This window comes from Panthera pardus, unplaced genomic scaffold, assembly GCF_024362965.1.
Source record: "Panthera pardus isolate Hobbes unplaced genomic scaffold, ASM2436296v1 HiC_scaffold_17, whole genome shotgun sequence".
NCBI classification, from domain to species: Eukaryota; Metazoa; Chordata; class Mammalia; order Carnivora; family Felidae; genus Panthera; species Panthera pardus.
The window spans coordinates 77,457,377-77,482,624 of NW_026526732.1; the positions used below are offsets into that span (position 1 = coordinate 77,457,377).

A 25,248-nucleotide genomic window follows, 5' to 3' on the forward strand; every position below is an offset into this window, starting at 1 on the left:
AACTAAATCATAGGATTTAGTGGATTAAATGCTATACTATTTATAGCAATACTATAATACTATTTGGAACAATTTTGTTGTTTTTTTTTTTTTTTTTTTTTTTTTTTTGAGTGCCTGATGAGTGCCAGGCATTAATCTAGGTCCTAGGGATGTGTAATGAACACAACAGACAGAATCCTTTTTTTTTGAGTTTTTATTTTAGTAGAAGGAGATAGACCAAAACCAAATAATTAAATAAACAAATGGGACAATAAGTGTTGGTGTATTAGATATCTTATTTCATGGAAACAGAAACCAACTACGGTTACCTAAGTAAAAGATATTTTATTAGAAGGGATATCCGATACCTCGCAGAATAGACCAGTCATGAACCAGAACAATAAAATTCACTGTCAAATTATAAGCAAGACAAATCTCCTTAAACTCAAATAGAATGGTTATAAACTAAATAGAACTGATATGAAGTACCTTCCCACCTCCCTCCTCCAGGATAATTAGGTAGCAGGACCAGTTTATTAAAATTATTCTAGTTTATGATGTTAAAACCATGTCCTTTGAATATAAGAGAATGCTTATTTTTCTGTTTTTTCTAGTATGAGGACATCTAGCCAGTTTATCCAAATGTACTTCCAAATCTTTAAAGAATAGGCTTGAAAGAAGAAGAGAAGAGTATATCTCAATTTATCCCACTGGAAATTATAATCTCAAGATAGTCTTTTGATCCTCCCTTTTTTGGCAGTATATGGGCAGCAATAGTGAGAGAGCCATATTAAACTCATTCAACTTAGCTCATAACTAAGTTGGAAAACTAAGTTTGGAAAAATTGGTGTATCAGATACTTTTGCTGAACCACTTCATGTCATTTTGGCCTCACGTCTGTGCATAGGCTTCTAGCAGCTTTGTGTAGGTGTAAATCTGCACCTTGTTTCTAGCATCTAATGCATGCCCCTTATTTTATGCCCCAGAGCTTGGCATTCATGCATAACCGACCAAAAATACAGGAGAGTTAAATCCCCTTTAGAGCAACTGTTTGCTAATGAAGGTAAACACTTAGCCCTTTTATTCTTTGACTGGAGAATTATTCAGTGATATATTGTATAAGGTTTCCGGAATGCCCTGGCAGGATCATTCACAAGTCTCCTTAGCAGTGGCCTACTTGATAACACATTTTTGTGTTGGTTTTTCCTCCTTTTATCTACTTTCCTAGCCCCTCACTTTCTAGGATCTTTTCCCAAGGAAATTATCTGCATGCCAATCTTTATCATATGCTTTGTTTTTGAGGAAGACAGTCAAAACAGTTCTCTGTATTTGCAGACAGGTATCTCAGTAGTGTTACCAATGGTTTCTAGTGGAATAGCTATATAAAGCGCATCTGCTCCTTGTTGTAGATATTCTCAACAAATGCTCAGGCTTATAAGCCTGGTATATACTTAGATGATATTTAACAAACTAATGAATCTACCTATTCTTTCGGAGGCATGATCTGTATTTTATTTATTTTTAAACAATTTTTTTTTTGAGAGACAGAGTGTGTATATGTATGTGACCTGGGGAGGGGCAGGGGAAGAGAGAGAGAGAATCTTAAGCAGACTCCATGCCCAGCGTGGAGCCCAGTGTGGAGCTTGATCTTGCTATGGTGAGATCATGACCAGAACCAAAATCAAGAGTTGGATGCTTAATCAGCTGAGCCACCCAGGAGCCCAAGAGTTGATCTTTAAATAAGTAGGATAGACTACACACTGGTCCTACAACCTTTAGAATTTAAGATGAGCATATTAGAAAATATGAGTCCCATATCTAGGGAGCTCTAATAAGTAAGTAAGTAAATAAATAAATAAATGTAGTCTTATGCAATTGGAGCTACTTAGAATGATACAAATGTATGTAGTCTTACTAAGATCTAGTTGGTATGTATAAAGTTTAGGAAAATTTATAAAACTGGCAAAATAAACTTTCTAGGGATCTCAGTTTCTGGGAGCCCATTTGTTAAATTCTTAGCTTGGAGTACCCTATCTTGGAACTTACCTTTGTTACTCTTAAAAGGTCAAGCTCAGGTCTTCTCATATGGATTAATTACATTTAATTAAAAAAAAATACTAGGTAACATATAACTTTAAATTTATTAAGATCTTAGATCATTCTGATTTAATTTTTTTTTTTTTTTTTTTTTTTTTTTTTACTGGTTAGCTCATAGCTCATTTTAGTCTTTTTTGCTCATTGACAGTCCTTATGTAATCAAGTATTATAACACAATGAATCTAGAACACAATGAATTTAGAATTGGTTTTAGTGTATTAGGAATCCATTGTTTCAAGGTAAGAGGAGATTCTTCTTTCTTAAGTAACCTAAAACAGTGTTCCAACATATTACACTTAGAGTTTAATAACTTCATAGTTCATCTCTGCCTGTAACTACCCAGGTGAACTGTGTGTACAGATGGGCTGTGATGACTTGCACCAGTTAAAATAAGGATAAGTCTAATAGTTGAATGTCTTATTAAACTATCAACAAATAGTAATAGTTGTTTTTGAAAAGAATGTTTTATATTTTAAAAACTACAGTTAAATAACAATAATATGAATCGAACCTTGCTTTCTATCCCTCCTGCCCCCTTGCACCATATTTTAGAAGATACAAAAGTATGGTGATAGGGGTAGGGGTGTGCTAACTGCTTTAAATGTTCTATTTCGTGTTGGATTTTGAACTGTGAAGATACAAATTAAAGATTAGTTTAAATTCATCCTTAAAACACATATACACACACATCCTCAGATTTTTTTAAGATACCATTAATTATATGTGATTTAGAGAAGCCACAATTAAACGATACTAAGATGAAAACCTATATCACACAAATAGAAATATAGAGGAATATAAATAGAAATATAAAAATAAAGGAATATAGTTGTCTTAAATGTAAATACTTGGTATAATAACATTCAAGGCAAAAAGAGATGGGGCCAAGGTGATCACATTATATAAACAGTAAATTCTAATAGAATGATTGTTCTGTCATTGCCTTGAAATCTTTATAGCCCTTAACTGGACTAGACATGGAACATGGCTCTTTAAATACATAATGTGTATGTGTACATGGACAGGCACAGACAGAGAGACCAGAGCTAGGGCATTCTAGGGAACCAGACTTGCTTTACTGTGTTAAACTTTCACATCTAGTTCATTTTGATTTTAAATGTTACTTATTTTATTTCTTAATGTTTTCTGGTTCTTTTATATTCTAAGAATTAGATATCTTATTTTTCTTAGTTCTCTTCTGTGTGTGCGAAAAATGTGAGTGGGCATAGGAGGTAACATATTTATATATATTTGTTTTCTATTTTTCTTTCTTTCTTTTTTTTTTTTTTTTTTTTTTTTAGCATGGTGTTAGTCTGTATATTCAAGACAAAGAAGGCTTGTCAGCTTTGGATCTTGTAATGAAGGATAGACCAACTCATGTAGTATTCAAAACTACTGGTAAGAAAATTCTGCAAATATATCCCATTAAGGTATAGCTTAGAAAATTTTAATGAAACTTTGTTCTTATTAAAATACCTGAGAAGGGGCACCTGGGTGGCTCAGTCGGTTAAGCTTCGGGATTCGGCTCAGGTCATGATCTCATGGTTCGTGGGTATGAGCCCTGTGTCGGCTCTGTGCTGACAGCTGGAGCCTGGAGCCTGCTTCGGATTCTGTGTCTCCCCAGCTCATTCTCTCTCTCTCTCTCTCTCTCTCTCTGTCTCTCTGTCTCTCTCTCTCTCTTTGAAGAATAAATAAACGTTAAAAAAAAAATACCTGAGAAAATTTGTGTGTGGATATCTGCAAGGAATTTTTACTTTGGTAAAAATACTTTTGGTGTATATTGGTTGATAATTTTAGGGTTTTATTCAGAACACTGATTGATTTTGCATTTTCAATTTCAATTTATACTATGTTAGAGTAAGAACACAGCCTAAGTGGGAAGACAGTTGGAATTGTAACTACTGTAATTAATGTGCATCCAGAAAGTGACATCAGTACTTGAGGTAGAGAGGGAAAGGATGTGATTCTTCTACCCTCACATCCTTCTGATTTCACTTATTTCTCCAATTTGTTTGCTTTTCAACTTTGGAAATGGAAATTGGTGGAAAAGGAGAAGAGTTTTAAATGGAGCCTCTCCATAATTTGCATTTAACTAGTGAACAAGCAAGGACACATTCTTCATTTTTATTTCTACCTTGGGTACTATATTGCAGGTTACAGTTATAGATCTAGTCGAAAAATTTATATGCCTTCCAAAATAAAAATGAAGACTTAAAACTTAGCTGTGATTAAGTTTTATCCCAGTTTAATGGGTATTACCCTGATCACTGGTGTGATTTTTGCATCTATCAAGAGTAAACTATTAAAGTTAATGTTTCTGTAGGAACAGTAACTAATATCACATTTGCTTCATCTAGAACCTTTATATTATATATTATATATAATGTAATAAACATCCTATATTTAAATAACTATAGGTATTATTTTCATGGCAACTAAATGGATATGGCAGGTGATATTTTACTCATTTGGCAGTTAAACTAACTGCTAATGAAACAAGGAACAAATGTTAGATTCCTAACATTGATACAGGACTGTGCTGATTTGGATTTTCTGTTTCTATTCCTAGAATTAGATAATGTGTTAATAGTTTCATAATGTAAGTGATAATGTTGGCAGCATCTTTCTAAACATGATGGTTAAATTAGTTCCTGTAAAGAGTCTATGTTGAGGAAAACTGATTAGTAGAGTGTATCTATAGATTGAACTAAAACTGGTATTTGTTTTACATTTTAGATCCTACAGATGTCTACACTTGGGGAGATAATACAAATTTCACCCTGGGTCATGGGAGCCAGAATAGCAAACACCATCCAGAATTGGTGGATCTGTTCTCCAGGAGTGGGGTTTATATCAAGCAGGTAGTTTGAAGTATAATTTGAGTACTTTCAGAGATTAAAAAGAACTATTGTGTTTGATAGTTTATTTTTTTTTCATTTAGATTGTGTTAACTTTGTTGAAAGGATGATAACATTTTAATAAACAAATTGATCAATAGAACTTCACTAATTCTGTTTTAGATGTTGTTAGCTTTAATCCTACCTAGACTGTGATAAATACCATAAAACTATGAGATGTTTGTGCAAGCAGGGTTCGAAATTAGAAGGCACTATAGAGATATTACTTTAGCTTTAAAAAGGTAGAGCTTCTGTTGACTTTCTAGCATTTGTTTCCATTTCACAAAAATTAAGAGTTCTTTACATTGTTTCTCAAGTGAATTTGTTATTGCAACTCATTGTTATTAGTTTTACGGGAGGGAACCTGAGTTCCTAAATATGAGTAATTATAAAATTTTAGTTAATATAATTGCGAAGGTTTGGTCTTTGGGCTTATTTCATTATGCTGAAGGATATCTTCCACTTCCATGGATTTTGCTACTGTTGACATAATCCTCTTTTTCTATAATGCAGTGTGTGTGTGTGTGTTCACCTGAGATTGACTAGGTCCTCAGAATTCTTAAAATGCTATTCCACCCATTAGCAGCCACTGATGATTGATCACAATTAGGGCAGTTACAAAAGATACCTCTTTTCCTTTTATGAATTAATATAGGATGTAGTTATCATGAGCTGAGAGTTTTCAGGAACAAGAATTTTTAAGCTAGTGAAGGAAGAAATGGTGGCATTAGGAAACCAGAGACTACCTTCTGATCCTAAGATATATATGTTACAGAGGAAATGAGCATATTCCACTTGGTTAGGCTTATACATGAAACAGTACACTTAAGGAGAAAGCAACACGTAAGGCAAGGAAGTGAGAATATTTTGTGAAGAGATTAAGGATTAAGGAATTTTATTTACCACAGAATGAGGGTTGAAGCAAGCATTATGGATAGGTTAGAGAGGAAGAAAAACAGTGTAAAGTACAGTCAGAAAAGAGAAGACAAGTTTTACAGGAATATTTACTGAGCACCAGTTATATAGAGAATCCCATTAGCCACTGAAAGGGGCTGATATTGTACTATAGAACCAAGTGAATTAGCTGAGATTATTAATTTTAGCACAGTATATTCTAGAGAATTAAGGTGAAAAGCTGTAATTAGTTATCTCCTTAAAAAAAAAAAACTCAAGAGGTTTGGGGCACCTGGGTGGCTCAGTTGGCTAAGCGTCCGACGTCAGCTCAGGTCATGATCTCGCAGTCCGTGAGCTTGAGCCCTGCATCGGACTCTGTGCTGACAGCTCAGAGCCTGGAGCCTGCTTCAGATTCTGTGTCTCCTTCTTCTCTCTGCCCCTCCCCTACTCCCAGTCTGTCTCTCAATAACAAATAAATGTTAAAAAAAATTAAAAACAAAACAAAACAAAACTCAAGGTTTTGAGGCACCTGGGTGGCTCAATCGATTGAGCGTCTGACTTAGGCTCAGGTCACGGACTCGTGGTTCATGAGTTCAAGCCCTGTGTCAGGCTCTGTGCTGACAGTTTGGACCCTGGAGTCTGCTTTGGATTCTGTGTCTTCCTCTCTCTCTGTCTCTCTGTTCCTCTCATGCTCACACTTTCTCTCTCTCTCTCTGTCTCTCACTCTTTCAAAAATAAAGATTTAAAAAGAAATTCGGAGGTTTTAAAGTTGGAAGACTTATTAGACTCTGGTATTGGTTGTTTAATAGAAGTCAGAAATATAGAGTGGCATTCTAAGATTGGAGATAAAATTGAACAAAATGTATTTCTGGCTTCAAATTTTTTTCCTTTACAAATGCTATCTTTGTATTACAAATTTGAGTACAATTTTGGGTTTTTAGACTTTCTGGGTATTTGTGATACAGCTAAATGAGATAATGACTTTATACATAACTTACCATAAGTGTACATATTCACAGAATTTACTAAGTAGTTAAAGGATATGTGTAAGTAGAGCTTGCAATTCAGCTTCTAATTTTCTTACTTTCCATAAGAGCTTGACTTTTTTCTAAGTCAATTTCTGATAATCCTAACATTTCTTTAATTCTTTAAAAAAATTTTTTTAATGTTTATTTTTAGAGAGAGAGAGAGAGAGAGAGAGAGAGAGATAGCGCATGAACAGGGGAGGGGCAGAGAGAGAGGGAGACACAGAATCTGAAGCAGACTCCAGGCTCTGAGCTGTCAGCACAGAGCCTGACACGGGGCTCAGACCCAAAAACTGCAAGATCATCACCTGAACCGAAGTGGGATGCTTAACCAACTGAGCCACTTAGTCGCCCCTAAGATTTCTTTATTTCTTAATCATTTTTTATATCCAAAGTTAGAAATATTTATAGATGGCCTAAGAAATGTAAATGCAAATGATTTTTAAAAGTAAGCGAACAGAATTTTTAAATACTATATAAGGTAAAATAAATACACTGAATGTTAGATACATTAAAAAAATAGTAAAGTGTGGCAGAAGGGTTAAGTATGTAGGTACACAAACAGGCATACTTTGTTTTATTACACTTCGCTTTATTGTACTTAACAGATACTGCATTTTTTACAAATTGAAGGTTTGTGGCAACCCTGCATTAAGTCTTTCGTTGCCATTTTTTTTCAATACCGTTTCTTTACTTAATGTCTCCGTGTCACATTTTGGTAATTCTCTCAGTATTTCAAACTTTTTCCTTAGTATTATACAGACCATTGAAAAACTTGGGGGTTGGGGCACTTGACCCCTCATGCAATCAAAAATCTGTGCATAACTTCTGACTTCCCAAAAACTTAGCTGCTATTGACTTGGAGTCTTACTGAGAACATAGCACTACTTGTATGTTACATACATTATACTCTATATCCTTACAATAAAGTAAGCTAGAGAAAAGAAAATATTATTAACAAAGTCATAGGAAAGGAAAATACATTTATTTATTTTTTAAAGTTTGTTTATTTTGAGAGAGAGAGAGCACAAGCTAGGAGGGGCAGAGAGAGGGAGAGACAGAAACCCAAGCAGGTTCCATGCCATCAGCATAGAGCCCAAGGTGGGGCTTGAACTCAAAACTGTGAGATCATGACCTGAGCTGAGCTCTGGAGTCAGACATGTAACCGATTGTGCCACCCAGGTGCCCTGGAAAATACCTTTAAAGTACTGTACTGTATGTACTGGAAAACATCTGCATATAAGTGGATGTTCACTGAAATTCAAACCCATGTTATTCAGGGGTCAACTGTATTTCTTCTGGGTGAGCTGTGATAAGTTATCTTTGATATTACCATTGTAGTTGTTTTTGGGTAACACAAACTGCATCCATATAAGATGATGAACTTACTTGATAAATGTGTACTGCACTGTCCATTGTTCCCTGTGTCTCTACCTCTTTTGGAGCCTCCCTATTCCCTGAGACACAAATTATTATAATTAGTCCAATTAAGAACTCTGCAACGGGGGTGCCTCGGTGGTTGAGTGTCCCAACTTCGGCTCAGGTAATCATCTTGCGGTTGATGGGTTCAAGCCCCACGTTGGGCTCTCTGCTAACAGCTCAGAGCCTGGAGCCTGCCTTGGATTCTGTGTCTCTCTCTATCTGCCCCTCCTCCGCTCATTTGTCTCTGTCTCAAAAATACATAAACATTGAAAAAAATTGTTTTTAATAACAAAAAAAAAGAACTCTGCAGTGGCTTCTGAGTGTTCAAGTGAAAGGAAGAGTTGCATGTCTCTCACTTTGATTCAGAAGCTAAAAATGATTCAGCTTAGTGAGGAAAGTGTCAAAAGCTGAGATAGGCTGGAAGCTAGACCTTATGAACCAAAGAGTGAACCAAGTTATGAATTCAAAGAAAAGGTTCTTGAAGGAAATTCAAAGTGCTTACTACAGTGAACACGTGAATGATAAGAAAGTGAAACGGCCTTATTGCCAAAATGGAGAAAGTTTTAATCACCTGGATAGAAGATCAAACGCTCGCCATAATATTTGCTTCAGCCAAAGCCTAATCCAGAGCAAGGCCCCAACTCTCTTCAATTCTGTGAGGGCTGAGAGAGGTGAGGAAGTTGCAGAAGAAACATTTGAAGTTGGCAGAGTTTGGTTCATGAAATTTAAGGAAAGAAGCCGTACCCATAACATCAGAGTGCAAGGTGAAGCAGCTGGTGCTGATGTAGAAGCTGCAGCAAGTTATCCCAAAGATCTAGCTAAGAGAATTAATGAAGGTGGCTCCACAAAACAACAGATTTTCCACGTAGACAAAACAGCTTTCTTTTGGAAGAAGATGCCGTCTAGGACTTTTATAGCTAGAGAGAAGTCAATGCCTGCCTTCCAGGCTTCAAAGGACTGGCAACTCTCTTGTTAGGGGCTGATGACTAAGCTGAAGCCAGTGCTCATTTACCATTCTTAAAACCCTAGGACCCCTAGGAATTATGCTAAATCTACTCTGCCTGTGCTCTACAACTGGAACAACAGAGCCTGAATGACAGCACATCTGTTTACTGCATAGTTTACTAAATATACGTTTCAAGCCCACCTGTGGAGACCAGTGCTCAGAAAAAAAGATTCTTTCAAAATATGACTGCTCATTGAGAATGCAGCGGGTCACCCAAGAGCTCTGATGGAGATGTGCCACCACGAGATTGTTGTTGTCATGTTGTTTTTATGTCTGCCAACACAGCATCCATTCTGTAGCCCATGGACCAAGGTAATCATTTTGACATCCAAGTCTTATTATTTAAGAAATACACTTCATGCAAGTATAGTTGCCATAGACAGTGATTCCTCTGGTGGATCTGGGCAAAGTAAATTGAAAATCTTCTGGAAAGGATTCACCATCCTAGATGCCGTGAAGAACCTGCATGATTCATAGAAATAGGTGAAAATATTAACGTGAACAGGAGGTTAGAAATTGATTCCAGCCTTGGTGGATGAGTTTGAGAGAGTTAAGTAAGTGTAGGTGTGGTGGAAGTAGCAAGAGAGCTAAAACAAGAAGTGGAGCCTGACGATGTGACCAAATTGCTGCAATCTCCTGATCAGTCTTAAAGGGATGAGGAGTTGCTTTTCATGGATGAGCAAAGACAGTGGTATCTTGAGATGGAATCTCCTCTTGGTGAAGATGCTGAAGATTGTTGAAATGACAGCAAAGGATTCAGAATATATTACATAAACTTAGTTGGCTAAAGCAGTGGCAGGGTTGAGAGGACCGACTTCAGTTTTGGAAGAAATTCTACTGTGGGTAACATGCTATCAAACAGCATCGCACGCTACCGAAAAAATCGTTCATGAAAGGAAGAGTCAGTTGATTTGGCAAACTTCATTGTTGACTTGTTTCAAGAAATTGCCATAGCCATCCTCACTTTTAGCCGCCACCGCCCTGATCAGTCAGTAGCCATCAACAATGAGGCAAGAGCCTCCACCAGCAAAAAGATTACGACTTGCTGAAAGATCTGATGATGGTTAGCACTTTGTAGCAATATAGTATTCTTTTTTTTTTAATTTTTTTAACGTTTATTTATTATTGAGAGACACAGAGCGTGAGCAGGGGAGGGGTAGAGAGAGGGGGAGACATAGAATCTGAGGTAGGCTCCAGGCTCTGAGCTGTCAGCACAGAGCCCGACGTGGGGCTCGAACTCACAAACTGCGAGATCATGACATGAGCCGAAGTCGGTTGCTTAACCAACTGAGCCACCCAGGGGCCCCAGTATTCTTAAAATTAAGATATATACGTTATTTTTTTTTTTTAAGCCACAATGCTATTACATGCTTAACAGACTATAGTATAGTGTAAACATAACTTTATGTACTCTTAGAAACCAAAAATCAATTTAACTCACATTGCTGAGAAATTCTCCCTATTGTGGTGATCTGGAACCAAACCCACAATATTTCCAAGATATGCCTGTATTTAAAACTGCTTTTGGTTTCCTGTTAATTGCCTTTTGATGAAGTTCAGTCATTTAAGTACCCTTATCTTCTGGTAAGAGTTTGTGAGTATATAAGTGTGTGGACCAAGAGGGTAAGGGGGATGTTGGAAACATGGCAGGTAAAAAAGGAAGTGGGGAAAAGAGTAAAACTTGAAAATAAATATAAAATTATTTAAATCCATGTAGTGATATTAAAGACATATTAGACAAAATCAGAGATATTAAAAGGACATACTAACCACCAGTCTAACATAGGATGTTTTTTAAAAAATATGCTTAAGGCATTTTCACTGTTTGCTTTAATAACATATATTGCTAGTTGTTAATCTTTGTGTTTCATGTTGCATTGCCCAGTTCTTGTTTGGGATTTTATAAAGCTGGGAAACAGCTGGCTACTGCTTTTTGTGGTTGAACACTTGATATTTATATTTCCCTTTGTTTAGTCTCTTCTGTGGGAAATATATGCTTAATTTCTTTGTTCTTTTTCCTATTTATCAGTGTTTTTAGGGATAGTTTTAAAATAAAGCATATATAGTTTTAATTTTTATTACAGAACATGTACAAAGTAGAGAAAAGTTAAATCCACACATACCTATCATCCAGTGTAAAGTTAGCAATATTCTGTAGTTTGTGTTTTTATATAAAATAAAACCTATTTTATTCAGAGAAATTCAATAATATTCTCTTGTTTTCTCTTAGGTGGTGCTTTGTAAATTTCACTCAGTATTTCTGTCTCAGAAAGGGCAGGTTTATACCTGTGGTCATGGTCCTGGAGGACGTTTAGGCCATGGAGATGAACAGACATGCTTGGTAATTGAAATGTCATTACTCATTTTAGGTAACTTCAGTAAAATTTCCATAAACTGGAAGCTTCTGTTAACTAAAAAAAAACATTATTTTTAACCTACTGTAAGCAGAGAGTTATATACCAATTGATAATATAGTTAAAAAAATCAGTTTCCTGGTATATATCATGTTCAAATTATAGGATTTTGATATGCACAATTCTAAAGCATCATAGAAAAATTATATTTTGCTTATAGCAAATACTTAGATGAGAGTGTATAAATAAGCTTTAAAATAATTCCATAGTTGAGATTTTAAAAGCCAGACTAATTGTAAAATGCTTTTCTTAAAGTAGCTGGATATGTTTTTTTTTTAACTTCTCATCAGAGTATTTGTGGTCTAAAAGTTGAGCCCTTATTCTCATTGTATAATCACAAAATTGACTCTCAAGCTACTAAAACTTAGTGCTAATTAGAAGAAACCTGCTAATCATTACATTCAATAAAATTGCCTCAGTAGGTATTTTTAAGGTAACTTTTTTTGAAGGGATTACTGGTATATTTGTCATCTATTACAGGGTGCTTTACAAAGAATAGAGAGGTATGACAACAGCTTCCATTTTTTGAGGGTTTATATGTTCTAGGCATCAGTCATACTTTTCATGCAGTATTATTACCTTAACTTAAGCCTGACAGCAGTCCTGTGAGATTATAGGCATTATCATCTTCATTTATGTTGTGTCAGAGACTTTTTTTTTTATACTTAAAAACTCATTTACTCCTTACACCTGTATTTTCCTGTATTTTTATTTATTTTTTCAGTACTTGAATACTTTGGCTGAAGAGCTGCCTTTATTTATACCAAACAAATTTGCACTGGGTGTATGATAAGGGCTCAAAAATCATTTGTTGGACTGAATTATTTTATTGAAATGTCTTGCTGGGATTTTGTATTTTACTCATAAGCCAATGTCCATATCCTATTAAACTCACCTGTCCCTTGCTGAATTGTAGGGTTTACCTATGATAGATACAGCCATTTATCAGTGTTGTCATTTTGGATACAGTATCACCAGATTCTATTTGCATTTTTGTATAAATGACTAATATATTATACTAAGCTAATTTTACTTTGTAGATCCCTAGGCTTGTGGAAGGACTGAGTGGTCATAATTGTTCCCAGGTGGCAGCTGCAAAGGATCATACTGTTGTACTGACTGAAGATGGATGTGTTTATACATTTGGACTAAATATTTTTCATCAATTAGGAATTATTCCTCCACCTTCCAGTTGTAATGTACCCAGACAGGTAAACTTCTTTTTTTTAAAACAACAAGATGACTGTTATAAAACCTGTGTGGATAAAAAGATGGAAGATATTGATATGCAACTTATTTTACTTATATTCCATGGTATATACTTTATTTTTCACAGGAGTCATTAAGCATAGTATAAATTAGCATTTGTTTGGAGTAAGAAAGAAGGCACTTGGGAAATTAGGCCCCAAACTGCCTTTGATTCAGCTTTTTTTTTTTAATTTTTCTTAATGTTTATTTTTTTTTGAGAGGGAGACAGAATGTGAGCAGGGGAGGGGCAGAGAGATTGGAGACACAGAATCCAAAGCAGGCTCCAGGCCCTGAGCTGTCAGTAGAGAGCCGGATGCGGGGCTGGGACCTGTGAAGCACGAGATCATGACCTGAGCTAAAGTCAGATGCTCGACTGAGCCACCCAGATGCCGCTCATCTTTTTAAGTATTCACAAACAGAGGGGGATCCACATTTTTGGGGTTTGAAACAAATAATTTTGAGGGCGTCCTTAAGAAAAGACATGAAATTAATAAATGCAAAATGGGCTATCCAAATGAGTTACCCAGAAGCCTGAGCTTATTGGGCTCATGGAAAATATGCCTCTGCACAGAAATCCTACCTGGCAAGATTATTTGCGGGGACATACGTTCAAAAGCCACTGTTATTTGTTCTAATTTCCAGCTCCCATTTGCACAGCCACCACTGCTCAATTTCACAGACCTAGTTCACAGAACTAGGAGTGGTGCTCTAAATTAATATATTATTAGAATCATCACTTAATAACAAACGTGTTTTCAGCTCATAAAATTTTGTATTTCAGAGGTTAAATTTCTTTACTGGTTTAATCCTCTGGATTTAAATTTTTTAGGTATATGGGGTGCCTTGGTGGCTCAGTTGGTTAAGCATCTGACTTGATTTTGGCTCAGGTCATGATATCACTGTTTGTGGATTTGAGCCCCACATCAGGCTCCATGCTGTGCACAGCCTGCTTGGGATTCTCTCTCTGCCCCTCCCCCTCACGCACGTGTGGCACTCTCTCAAAATGAATGCATAAACTTAAAAACTAAAATTATTAGATATACATTTTTTATTTAGTAAATTATTAAATCTAATGCTTTTCCATTGTGGATGAATAATGGATCAAAAGGAAGTATTACTCAGGAATAGAGGTACTCTCCAATCTGTGGTACTTTTTGGTTGGAAGATCCATTTTCTATAGTGTGGAATTTGTGGATATTTAATCATTTTGTAGATTTCTTTAGAAATGGTAGATTTTATTTCTGTTTTTATTCTCATTGTGTGGCTGTCTTGGAGCTTTGGACATACCCAGTATTCTCAACTGGGGTTACTTTTGCATCTCCAGGAGCCATTTGGCAATGTGCAGAGACATTTTTAGTTGTTGCACTGTGAGTAGGGGTGGGAGTGGTGCTACTGACATCTAGTACGTAGAGTCCAGGGACACTGCTAAACCTGTAATTTACAAGATAGTCCCCTACAACAAAGAATCATCAGGCTGAAAATGTCAGTAGAGCTGCACTGAATATGTCAAATTTTTTTCTTTTTTTTTTTTCATTTTCTTCATTTTCCTTTTTTTTTTTTAATCGGGTAAGTGTACTGTTTAATTCCCATCAGCTCTTTCACCCATCTCCCCACCCACCCACCACCTCTCTGGTGACTTTCAGTTCTTTATAGTTAAAAACATCTTTCTTGATTTCTGTCTTTTTCTCCTTTGCTCATTTTTTTCTTAAATTCCACATGTGAATGAGATCATACGGTATTTGTCATTCTCTAATTTTGCTCAGCATTATTCTCTGTAGCTCTGTGTTGTTGCAAATGGAAAGATTTCTTTCTTTTTTTTTTTTTTTTTTTGTGGCTGAATAATCATCTATTGATGGATGCTTGGGCTGCTTCCATAATTTGATTATTGTAAATAATGCTGCAATAAACATGGGTGTACATGTATTCCTTTAAATTTTGAGTAAATACCCAGTAGTGTGATTCTTGGATCATAGGGTAGTTCTATTTGTAATATTTTGAGGAAACTCCATACTGTTTTCCACAGTGGCTGCCCCAGTTTGTATTCACACCAGTGCAAGAGGGTTTGTTCCCCTTTCTCCACCTCTTTGCCAACAATTGTTTGTGTTTTTGTTTTTAGCCATTCTTCCAGGTGTGAGGTGATATCTCATTGTAGTGTTGATGTATTTCCCTGATGATGAGCATCTTTTTATGTGTCTGTGGCCATCTGTATGTCTTCTTTGGAGAAATGTCTGTTCATGTCTTCTGCCCATTTTGAGTGGATCATTTGTTTTTTGGGAATTGAATTGTGTCAATTCTTTCAAATTTTTTTTTTTTTTTTTTTCAACGTTTTTTATTTATTTTTGGGACAGAGAGAGAGCATGAACGGGGGAGGGGCAGAGAGAGAGGGAGACACAGAATCGGAAACAGGCTCCAGGCTCCGAGCCATCAGCCCAGAGCCTGACGCGGGGCTCGAACTCACGGACCGCGAGATCGTGACCTGGCTGAAGTCGGACGCTTAACCGACTGCGCCACCCAGGCGCCCCTGTGTCAATTCTTTATATATTTTAGATACTAACCCTTTATCAGATATGTCATTTGCAAGTATCTTCTCGCATTCAGTAGGTTCCCTTTTGGTTTTGTTGGTTGTTTCCTTTGCTGTGCAGAAACTTATTTTAATATAGTCTCAGTAGTTCATTTCTGCTTTTATTCCTCTTGCCTCAGGAGACATATCTAGAGAAGAGTTGCTATGGCCAGTTTCAGAGAGATTACTGCTTGTATTCTCTTCAAGGATCTTTATGGCTTCAGGTCTCACATTTAGGTCTTTTATCCATTTTTGAGTTTATTTTTGTTTATGGTGTGAGAAAGTCATCCAGTTTCATTCTTTGGCATGGAGCTGTCTATTTTTCCAAGCACCATTTTTTGAAGAGACTGTCTTTTTCCCATTGTTTTTTCATTCCTACTTAATCAAAGATTAATTGACCATATAATTGTGGATTTATTTCTGGGTTTTCTGTTTTGTTCCATTGATACATGAGTATTTTTATGCTAATACCATGCGGTTTTAATTATTACTACTTTGTAATATAACTTGAAATCTGGAATTGTGATACCTTCAGTTTTGTGTTTCCTTTTCAGGATTGCTTTGGCTATTCCTGGGATGCGAGGGTGGTTCAGTATTTGCACAGCAGCTAGTGTGATATGTTATATCAATAAGTCATCTGGTTAAAACTGTCAGTTGTGCCATTGAGAGACCCTGAATGTGCCAATATTTGCACAACAATCAGTATGATATGTTATGTCAATAAGTCATCTGGCTAAAAATGTCAGTAGTGCCATTGAAAGACCCTAAATGTGTCAAATTTAAAAGTACTACATTTTCTGATGAAATGAAAATGCCTGTTTTGCATATTGCTTGTTGATAGTTTGAATGATTTGGTTTGTATACCATGCCAATTTTTTATATGTTAAAATTGCTGACTTAAAATGGCTATATCAAAATGTCTTGTGTTCTGAGAACAGTTGGAGTCTCAGTGTTAGTGCTGAGATCTGTTAGTGAATTCTGTCATTAGAACGAGGGGTACTGATGGTGAGTATGCCATATATTGATACCTTCATCAACTGGATCTTGTAAAAATTGTACTAGTTCATAGATACATAGTAAACTGCTGTCTTGTCTTTTTGAATAGATGCAGGCAAAATATCTGAAAGGAAGGACAGTCATTGGAGTAGCAGCAGGCAGGTTTCATACAGTGCTATGGACTAGAGAAGCTGTTTACACTATGGGACTAAATGGTGGACAACTGGGTAAGAAATCTTGATGACAATGTCTGAAAAAAAAATTGAATTCTTAAAGTGGATATTTTGTGATTTATTTGTGCAATTTTTTAGGTTATTTGCCAGATCCCAATGGAGAAAAGTATGTAACTGCTCCTCGTCAGGTCTCTGCCCTTCATCATAAGGATATCACTTTGTCTTTGGTTGCTGCAAGTGATGGGGCCACAGTCTGTGTTACCACGAGGGGAGATATTTACTTACTTACAGACTATCAGTGCAAGAAGATGGCTTCTAAGTAAGTGTATTTCTGTAAAGAAATCTCACTTTAATAATAACTCAACTCTTCCAGCAAAACTCTGATTATCAGCTTTATGCTATATGATCTGAAGTGTCGGATTGAGAAAGTGGAATGGAGAAAATTTAAATCTGAAAGGAAAGGGTTTTTGCATTTGATGACCTTAGTCTTTTGACAAGCATCCAGGGAATGTATGTAGTAGATGTTCTCTGTAGGGACACCTGGGTGGCTCAATCGGTTAAGCGTCTGACTTCGGCTCAGGTCATGATCTCATGGTTCGTGGGTTGAAGCCCCATGTCCAGCTCTGTGCTGATAGCTCAGAGCCTGGAGCCTGTTTCAGATTCTGTGTCTCTTTCTCTCTCTCTGCACCTCTCCTGCTCACACTCTGTCTTTCTCTGTCTCAAAAATAAACAAACATTAAAAAATTAAAATTCTCTGTAAATTATAAAGCAGTATTTCTGAATTATGTTTAACATATGGTTAAGGGTGACCTATAAATTTCATTTTTTTAATGCTTCAGGTACACAAAACTAGATTAATCATAATTCTTGGTTTGTGACACAATCATCATTGGTTCATGTGTACCCCCTTTTTTTTGTTATGCACTTCTTTATTTAAAAAAAAAATAGTTAATCATATACCATGGATTCAGTCCATGTATTTATAACTAAGTGGTATATTTTTTATCTTTATATTTGTGTAGCCTGTTGTTACTGAAAGTAAGTCTAGTAGAATGCAGTTAATTTAGCAGCAGTTGGTTGGTTCATCAAAAAGCCAGGTAAAGCAGGGAATCCTAGAACTAAGGTGTAAGTATCACTAGGTCCACCAGTTGGAGTTCCCTCCCTATCTTTCATGCATAAGCCATACCCAGAAGGTGTCATCTCTGATTTCATCTTGAACAGTGTAAGGAGCAAGTGATTAAAACAATTGTGAGATAAATTAATATGGTAAGCGTCCTTTACTTTTCATACATTTTCAATCTTATATAGTCGATTAATCCATTTCTGGTTTGACGGCAGCTTTTTGCTTTACATATTTCATGTGTCATTCCAAAGTATTCAACTTTCAGAAAAAAACATTCTTTTAAGAGTAATATTTTATTGGCTTATATGTTATCTTATTCAATAATTACAGTAATAAATACAAGTAGAGAAATACATCTTGGAACAAATAAGATGAAATTCAACTACCTGGAAGAGTATAGCTCAATTAGTGGAAGCAATAGTGTGCAGGATTTCTAAAGATTAGCCATCTAACTTTTAAATAAGCAATCAGGCATTTAATTTGAAATGCAACAAAATGTGCTTTTGCTATTGTAAATGAGATGGTACTTCATAAACAGATTCCATCCATGAAATTAGCTTATGAGCAGAGAATGTCAACCATCAGTTTGCCACAATTTAGCTTCTATGTGTAACAATTGGAAGGGTATTAATTGTAGGTCATATTTCAGTTTTAGAAACATGAAAGTGTGAACATAAATGTTTCTTGGAACTGACTAGCTTTTTTTCTGATCATGAGGTAGTTTTTTTTGGATATTAGATTTTGTTATTGATTAATAACATTAAATTGTGTAAATATGTTATAGCCAAGTTTCTAACTAAGAAAATTCTTTTGTTACAAATTGCTACAACATAGTAATTTTGAAAACTAAAGAATAAAAAATCTTAATGCAAGCAAAATATCTGAAAGGGAGTACAATGACTGGACTAGCAGTAGGTTTCACACAATGCTATGGGCATATCACATGTGCAGATATAATGGAATGGCTAGTGGATGTGTTATTAAATTAGTAATGATTTTCCTGGTAGCTGTAGCTGTTTAGGGTTGTCCATATTTGAAATTAAGAATTTGTTTCATTTTGAATTTAGTTTTTCATTTCTGTTAAATTGCAAATATACTTAGGAGCTTTTAGTTTTATCAGTTACTTAAAATAGAGTGAACGTGTGCATTAGCAAGTGGGGCTTTAAGTGTCAAATGTGTGTATATGTGTGGGTAGAGGCATTTGGGAGGGAAGGACTTGCTATAAAAAGAAATGGCCATTATGTAGGGGAAACTTATGGAAAGAAGGGACTAAGGATACCAAAGTCCAAATCATCTTCCTTTACCTTTCACAATAATCACCCTAGATTATTGTTTGAATAGTAATTTCTTTAAAATCGAGCATGTGTATTTTAGAGAACATATTAATGTAGAATTTTTTTTTCACCTAGGCAACTAAACTTGAAAAAAGTTCTTGTTTCTGGGGGGCGTATGGAATACAAGGTTGATCCTGAAAATTTGAAGGAAAATGGAGGTCAGAAAATCTGCATTCTTGCAATGGATGGAGCTGGAAGGGTGAGTGTATATTTATGCAAAAATGTAGTAATTTTGTTCTCAGTTGATAGCTGTAGAGGATCTGATAATGCGAACATGAATTACCATGATAATGATTTCTATTGACTTTATTTCTCTCTTTTTGACATCTAGTACTAATTAATATGGAGCTGGTACTTCGGGGAAAGTTTGAGGACATTAACAAAGCTGCCCTGTGAAACATTAGTTAAAACTGTAGCTCCAGATTTCATTTACTGCGCTTAAAATGGAAATACGGGATTTTGATGGATTATTTGATATGTATACTGAGTACTGATAAAGATATCAAGTTGAATAGATATGATATATGTAACTACTCTTTAAAAAAAGTAATAGCTAAACAGATAGTAATAAAAATTTGGTGCATAATTAGAAAGTTTTCCCCCTATTTAGTGTTTTTTGTGTTTTTTTTTAAGTTTATTTGAGAGAGAGTGAGCAGGGGAGGGGCAGAGAGAGAAGGGGGGAGAGAGAGAATTCCAAGCAGGCTCCATACCATCAGTGCAGAGCCTGATGTTGGGCTCGAACTCACAAACCGTGAGATCATAACCTGAGCTGAAACCAAGAGTCAGACACTTAACCGACTGAGTCGCCTAGTTGCCCTTCTCCAGATTTAGTTTTAAACAAATATACACATATGTATATTTTCAGAGGCTGTAACTGTCATATATAAAAGATAATGTATTTCTAGATCACTATATGATGACTCTCTAATCTCTCTCCATTTAAGTAGAGTTCTAATTTTAGTTCCCTGTTCAAATATGTCAGTACATTTCTCTAATGAAATTGTTAAATTAAAAGTATACATTAGTAACATAAAGAATTTTACACTGTGGCTAGAAAAACACAGATTGCTTTTTGTTAATGAAGTAGAAACATACAATGAGAATATTTTCTGAGGTTTACATAGTGCTATAAAATTTGACATTTTTGAAATTGAAGAATTAATCATAAAGCTCTACCTACTGGTACTGAACAGATATAAACCTATAGTTGATCATTTTAACATAGGGAAGTATATTAGAATTAGAGTTCTAATTTGTACTAATGGAAGCAGAGGCATGGGATTACACAAAATAGTACAAAAAACATTTGACTCTAGGATATGTTTCATTTATATTAATATGGATCTAGTTTATACCTCTGGATTTTTACTTTCTGCAAAATTAGAATCTTACTATGAAAACCAAGCTCTGAAGGAATCAATCAGTATAGTCTTTTTTATGTAAATTTGAGTGACCTTGGCAGATAACCATTTTTAGTTTTTTTAATTATGAGGGGATTGAACTTCTAAAACTAAGCAGTATTAATTTTTCAAATGAGATCTTTCTTGGAATGCAAATATATAAAGCAGACAAGAGTTGCTGCTCTGGATAAAGCTGGATTGTGAAACTCAGCACCCCACCTCTCATTATTTTCTCCATCCCTGAGCATCAGCGTCTAAGCCATTTCTCAGGAACACTAAGATTTGCAGAACCACTTGGAAGCCATAACTGTATTATGAGTTTTCTATCTCTAAGATTTTGTTTTAGTTTTATAATTGGGTTATTCATACATCTTTTTTTTGAGAGTTAAAGTTTGGGTTTTCATAGGGTGATTTTCATTCTTGCAAATAGATGGTACTGCACAAGTCTGATATCTAAGATTTAGCTTTCATAATTTTTTCTTTATCATTGTAGCAAATCTGTTTGCCAAAAACAAGTAATACTGAAGATTGCTTCTTCTTAAGAGGAGTGTCTTTGAAATATTTTTAATGCTTCGTATTTGTTTGATATACTTTTTTCTGAAAGACACAGTTCTTTAAAAGATTTTTATAGTATCTTTTTTCCATAGAAGAATGAACATTGAAACATTAATTAGAACTTTTATTTTATAGATACTCTTTCCTGATTTCAGTTTTTGGTTGTTCAAATGCTGTATGGGAATATATTTATATTCCAATGTAATTTGGTTTTAGGTATTTTGCTGGAGATCAGTCAGCAGTTCCCTGAAGCAGTGTCGATGGGCCTATCCACGCCAGGTGTTCATTTCTGATATTGCTTTAAATAGAAAAGACATTTTATTTGTCACACAGGATGGAGAAGGATTTAAAGGGAAGTGGTTTGAAGAAAAAAGAAAGAATTCTGAAAAGAAAGGTCAGTTCATATACGTGAGTAGCACATAAAGTACCTTTCAGTTAACTTTTTAATTTTGCAAGTATTTATCATTAGGTTTGACAAGTATTATTAGGTTTTACCCTTAGGTCTCCTCTTTTGATTGTGGTTTGTGTGTGTGCAGGTAAGCAGAGTGAATTCAGTCCACTTAAATCGAGTTTTCAACCTTTCATCTGTCTCAGTAGATCTTGAGGTCACGGCTCCTTCCTATCAGTAATAGAAGATCACTACTGTTAATAGAACATAACACTGTTGCTAGCCTTGGCTCAAGGGGTCGGGAAGTGTAAAGTTTAAAAAAAAAAAAAAAAAACAGCTTCCCAGATGCTTTTTTTTTTTCTTTTTTTAAAAAATTTTTAATGTTTGTTTATTTTTGAGAGAGAGCAAGAGACAAAACATTAGTTGGGGAGGGGCAGAGAGAGAGGGAGACACAGAATCCGAAGCAGGCTCCAGGCTCTGAGCAGTCAGCACAGAGCCCAATGTGGGGCTCCAACCCACGAACCGCGAGACCATGACCTGAGTTAAAGTCAGATGCTTAACTGACAGAGCCACCCAGGTGCCCCTCAGATGCATTTGAACCATCTTCCAAGCTCCATTTTTACTCTTCCTCCCTACGTTGAGAATTGAGTGGCTTGTACTTTTGTTTTTACATGTATATATACAGTTAAAGTTTTTAAACAGTACATTTCATAACTTAAGGGAAAATTATGGGAAGAATAAAGTTTTCATATTTATTGAGAATTTTAAAAAGAAAAGGTAGTTATATTAAACAGCTGCTAGATAGAGATGTTTTATTTCATTCCTTGATGAATATAAAGGATAGCTTTAAGATGCCACCATTGAAAATAGAAGCTTTTCATTATATAGTTCATTCTTAATTTTTTCTGATTATAAATTTATAAATGTTTGGATTACTTGCATTGTTTTTTAACTTAGGTTAGCAACTTTTTTCTTTCATTATAATTATTCTCTGTTGATTTTTCTTCTGGAGAAACTAGAATACATTTACTTCTTCACAGTTCATTGGCCCCACCATAGCCCATGTCACATGGACAACTGCAAAAAAATATGTTGCCTTATTTGTACTCTTGTTTCTTTTTATCTGTTCTTAACTGATTATCAGAGCGATCTTTTAAGATCTGATTCTAATATTCCTGTGTTTTTAAAAACTCTTTAATGGTTTCTGCACTTGCTAAACATGGCCTCTACAGCCCTTGCTCTGACCTTTGTCTGTGTCTCTGAAATCATCTTGATTTCTCTCCCTTTCATTTACCACTCTCGAGTCACATTGACCTTCAGATTTTCAGTTTTGTTCAGTAGTCCCAGGGCTTTTTCTAATTTTTCACATCTCAGCTTAATTTATATGTCAGAAATGTTTTCACAGATCCCATAATCTAAATTGAGGGTACCCGATTTCATTTCTCATATTCCCTTTGTATTTTCATGATGCAGTTCATTTTTATTTGTTTTCATGTATTTATCTTTGTGACTAATTTTTTTAATGCTTTTTTCCTATCAGACTGTTAAGATGGCAAGGACCTTAACTGCTTTACTGTATCCTTAGCATTCAGCATATTTTCTGACAGATAGTAGTCCCTTATTAAGCTATCCGTTGAATAAATAAATCAGTTATTGTATGCTAAAACATATATAGAGCACATTTATACTCAGACAATTACAAACATTCTTCGAAATCATAAAGCCACAGTGGGGTGATTAATGATTTGTTGTATTTCTTTTATTTCTTTATAGATTATGCAAGTCTGTAAACATTTAAAGTATATTTGCTACATGCCAGATATAGGACTATGCTTTAATGATACAAAACATATGTAAGATGGGCCCCTGTTCTCAGACACTCGTAAGTTTGTAGGGATAGTAGACATGTATATAAATATTTACAGTTTAAAAATACTAATATATTTATGTTAGGTTTTTTGAGAGCACAGAAACTGAAATAACTTGAGTATCAGAGTAAGATTAGGAAAGCCCTCTAAGACTGAAATAGAGTGGATTTGAGAGAGTAACCAAAATGCAGGTTTTGACTTGTAAATGTAGGAAGTCCTTGGAATTGTATCTTAGCCATATTTAGTGGTCTAAAACTGAATTCATGATCTCTGCTCCCACATCTGTTTTGCAATGTTTTCTTTCCAACTAAATGGTTATCTTTGACACCTCACATCCCCCCCCCCCCACCCATCCCTGTATCCAATCTGTCACCAAGTTTTTTCACTTCAGTCTCAAGTATTTCTGAAATCTTTCCACTTGTCTCGAGTTTCATTGCTACAGTAACTTCAGTGTTATCATTTATTTTTTTCTGGATTCTTATTAAAGTCATTTCCTAAATGATCTCTTTGTTTTTATTTTTAATTACTTCCAACATTCATCATATTGCAGCTGGAGTCATTTCTTTGCATGCAGATTTCATACTTTTCTTTCATAGCCTTGATCTGACTTGTAATGATACAATCATTTGTTTAAACATCTGTCTTCTCTGCTACATTTTGTACTCCAAGATGGTAGGGACATGCCTAACATCACTACTGTATCACAAGGGATAGACTGATGATCACTGTATCACAGGAGCACAGTGTAGTCACTCAGATATTTGCTGAATAAATGGAAGAATGGAGAAGGAAGTGGAGGAACAAACAAGCATAGAAATTATGAGCATGCTAAATTTACATATTTTTAATGCAAGCTGAGGAATTTTAGAAGCCAGTATAACACTAGATTTGTTTTTTAGAAAGATAACTTTGGTTGCAGTGTGGAGGATGTTTTTGCTGAAAGGGATGAAATTGTGGATAATTGAGAATGGACTCACCAAAATTTCCTGTTTAATACCTGTACATAGGGTACAAATTGTGTTGAAGAGAGGTAGGATATAGTTCTTCAAGAGGACTGACTTCTATATGAAAGATATTTCCATATTCTAGTTGTTTTTCTATTTTCTTTACTCTTAAACCATTTTAATAGCTTCAATAAAGCCTCCATTAATGAAAGTTTATTTATTTTTCTTTTTAGCAGAGATTTTATCAAATCTTCATAATTCCTCATCAGATGTGTCTTGTGTCTCTGATATAAATAGTGTGTATGAAAGAATTCGACTTGAGAAACTTACTTTTGCCCATAGAGCTGTTAGTGTCAGCACAGATCCAAGTGGATGCAACTTTGCAATCCTGCAGTCAGATCCTAAAACAAGGTACACTTGTATATATTAAATTTCATTTTTTAGAAGAAATAATCCCTTTCTTTTGTTTTCAGTAGCTGCTGGAACAAATTTAATTGAACTGCTTTTGCCAAGACTTGAAGAGACTTTAGACATAAAATCATATTAGCTGGATAACTCAAAGGTGGAATTTGTTATAGGAAATGATGAGAGTTTCTTTTCGTTTGTAAACTGATATTTATTGAAAATACTGAAGATACATATGTACATGCACAATATTTATTTATATTGTAGTACTTAAGATGTACTCTAGGTTCCCAGATTCTGAGAAATATAAATATTTGTTACGTAGTTTGAAAAAATATCTAACCCTTGAATATGAAAATTAATAAAAGAAGAGGTAGAATATAGTCATCTGTAGGGTAGTGTGACTCTCAGTGCAAATCTTTCCTAAGTCACATTGGTAGAGAGATGACAGGTTAAGATAAATATTAAATATTTAATAAATGTTTATAGGGTACTGTTGGAAAGAAATCCTAGAAGCAGG

At 35.1% G+C, this 25,248-nt stretch overlaps 1 protein-coding gene across 4 annotated transcripts in view; it reads left to right on the top strand.

The window, feature by feature from the left end:
- The window catches only part of IBTK (inhibitor of Bruton tyrosine kinase), a 90,793-nt gene that overhangs the window by 12,339 nt on the left and 53,206 nt on the right, over window positions 1–25,248 (top strand). For 2 of the 4 annotated variants that reach the window (XM_019442723.2, XM_019442725.2), the window contains exons 3-11: window positions 3,378–3,474; window positions 4,813–4,937; window positions 11,551–11,661; window positions 12,775–12,945; window positions 16,648–16,765; window positions 16,850–17,030; window positions 19,244–19,367; window positions 21,340–21,517; window positions 24,557–24,734. In XM_019442723.2, coding sequence (XP_019298268.2) covers window positions 3,378–3,474; window positions 4,813–4,937; window positions 11,551–11,661; window positions 12,775–12,945; window positions 16,648–16,765; window positions 16,850–17,030; window positions 19,244–19,367; window positions 21,340–21,517; window positions 24,557–24,734 — 1,283 coding nt within the window. The remainder of the gene's footprint in view (window positions 1–3,377; window positions 3,475–4,812; window positions 4,938–11,550; window positions 11,662–12,774; window positions 12,946–16,647; window positions 16,766–16,849; window positions 17,031–19,243; window positions 19,368–21,339; window positions 21,518–24,556; window positions 24,735–25,248) is intronic. The other 2 variants (XM_019442724.2, XM_019442726.2) reach the window with 1 other exon arrangement.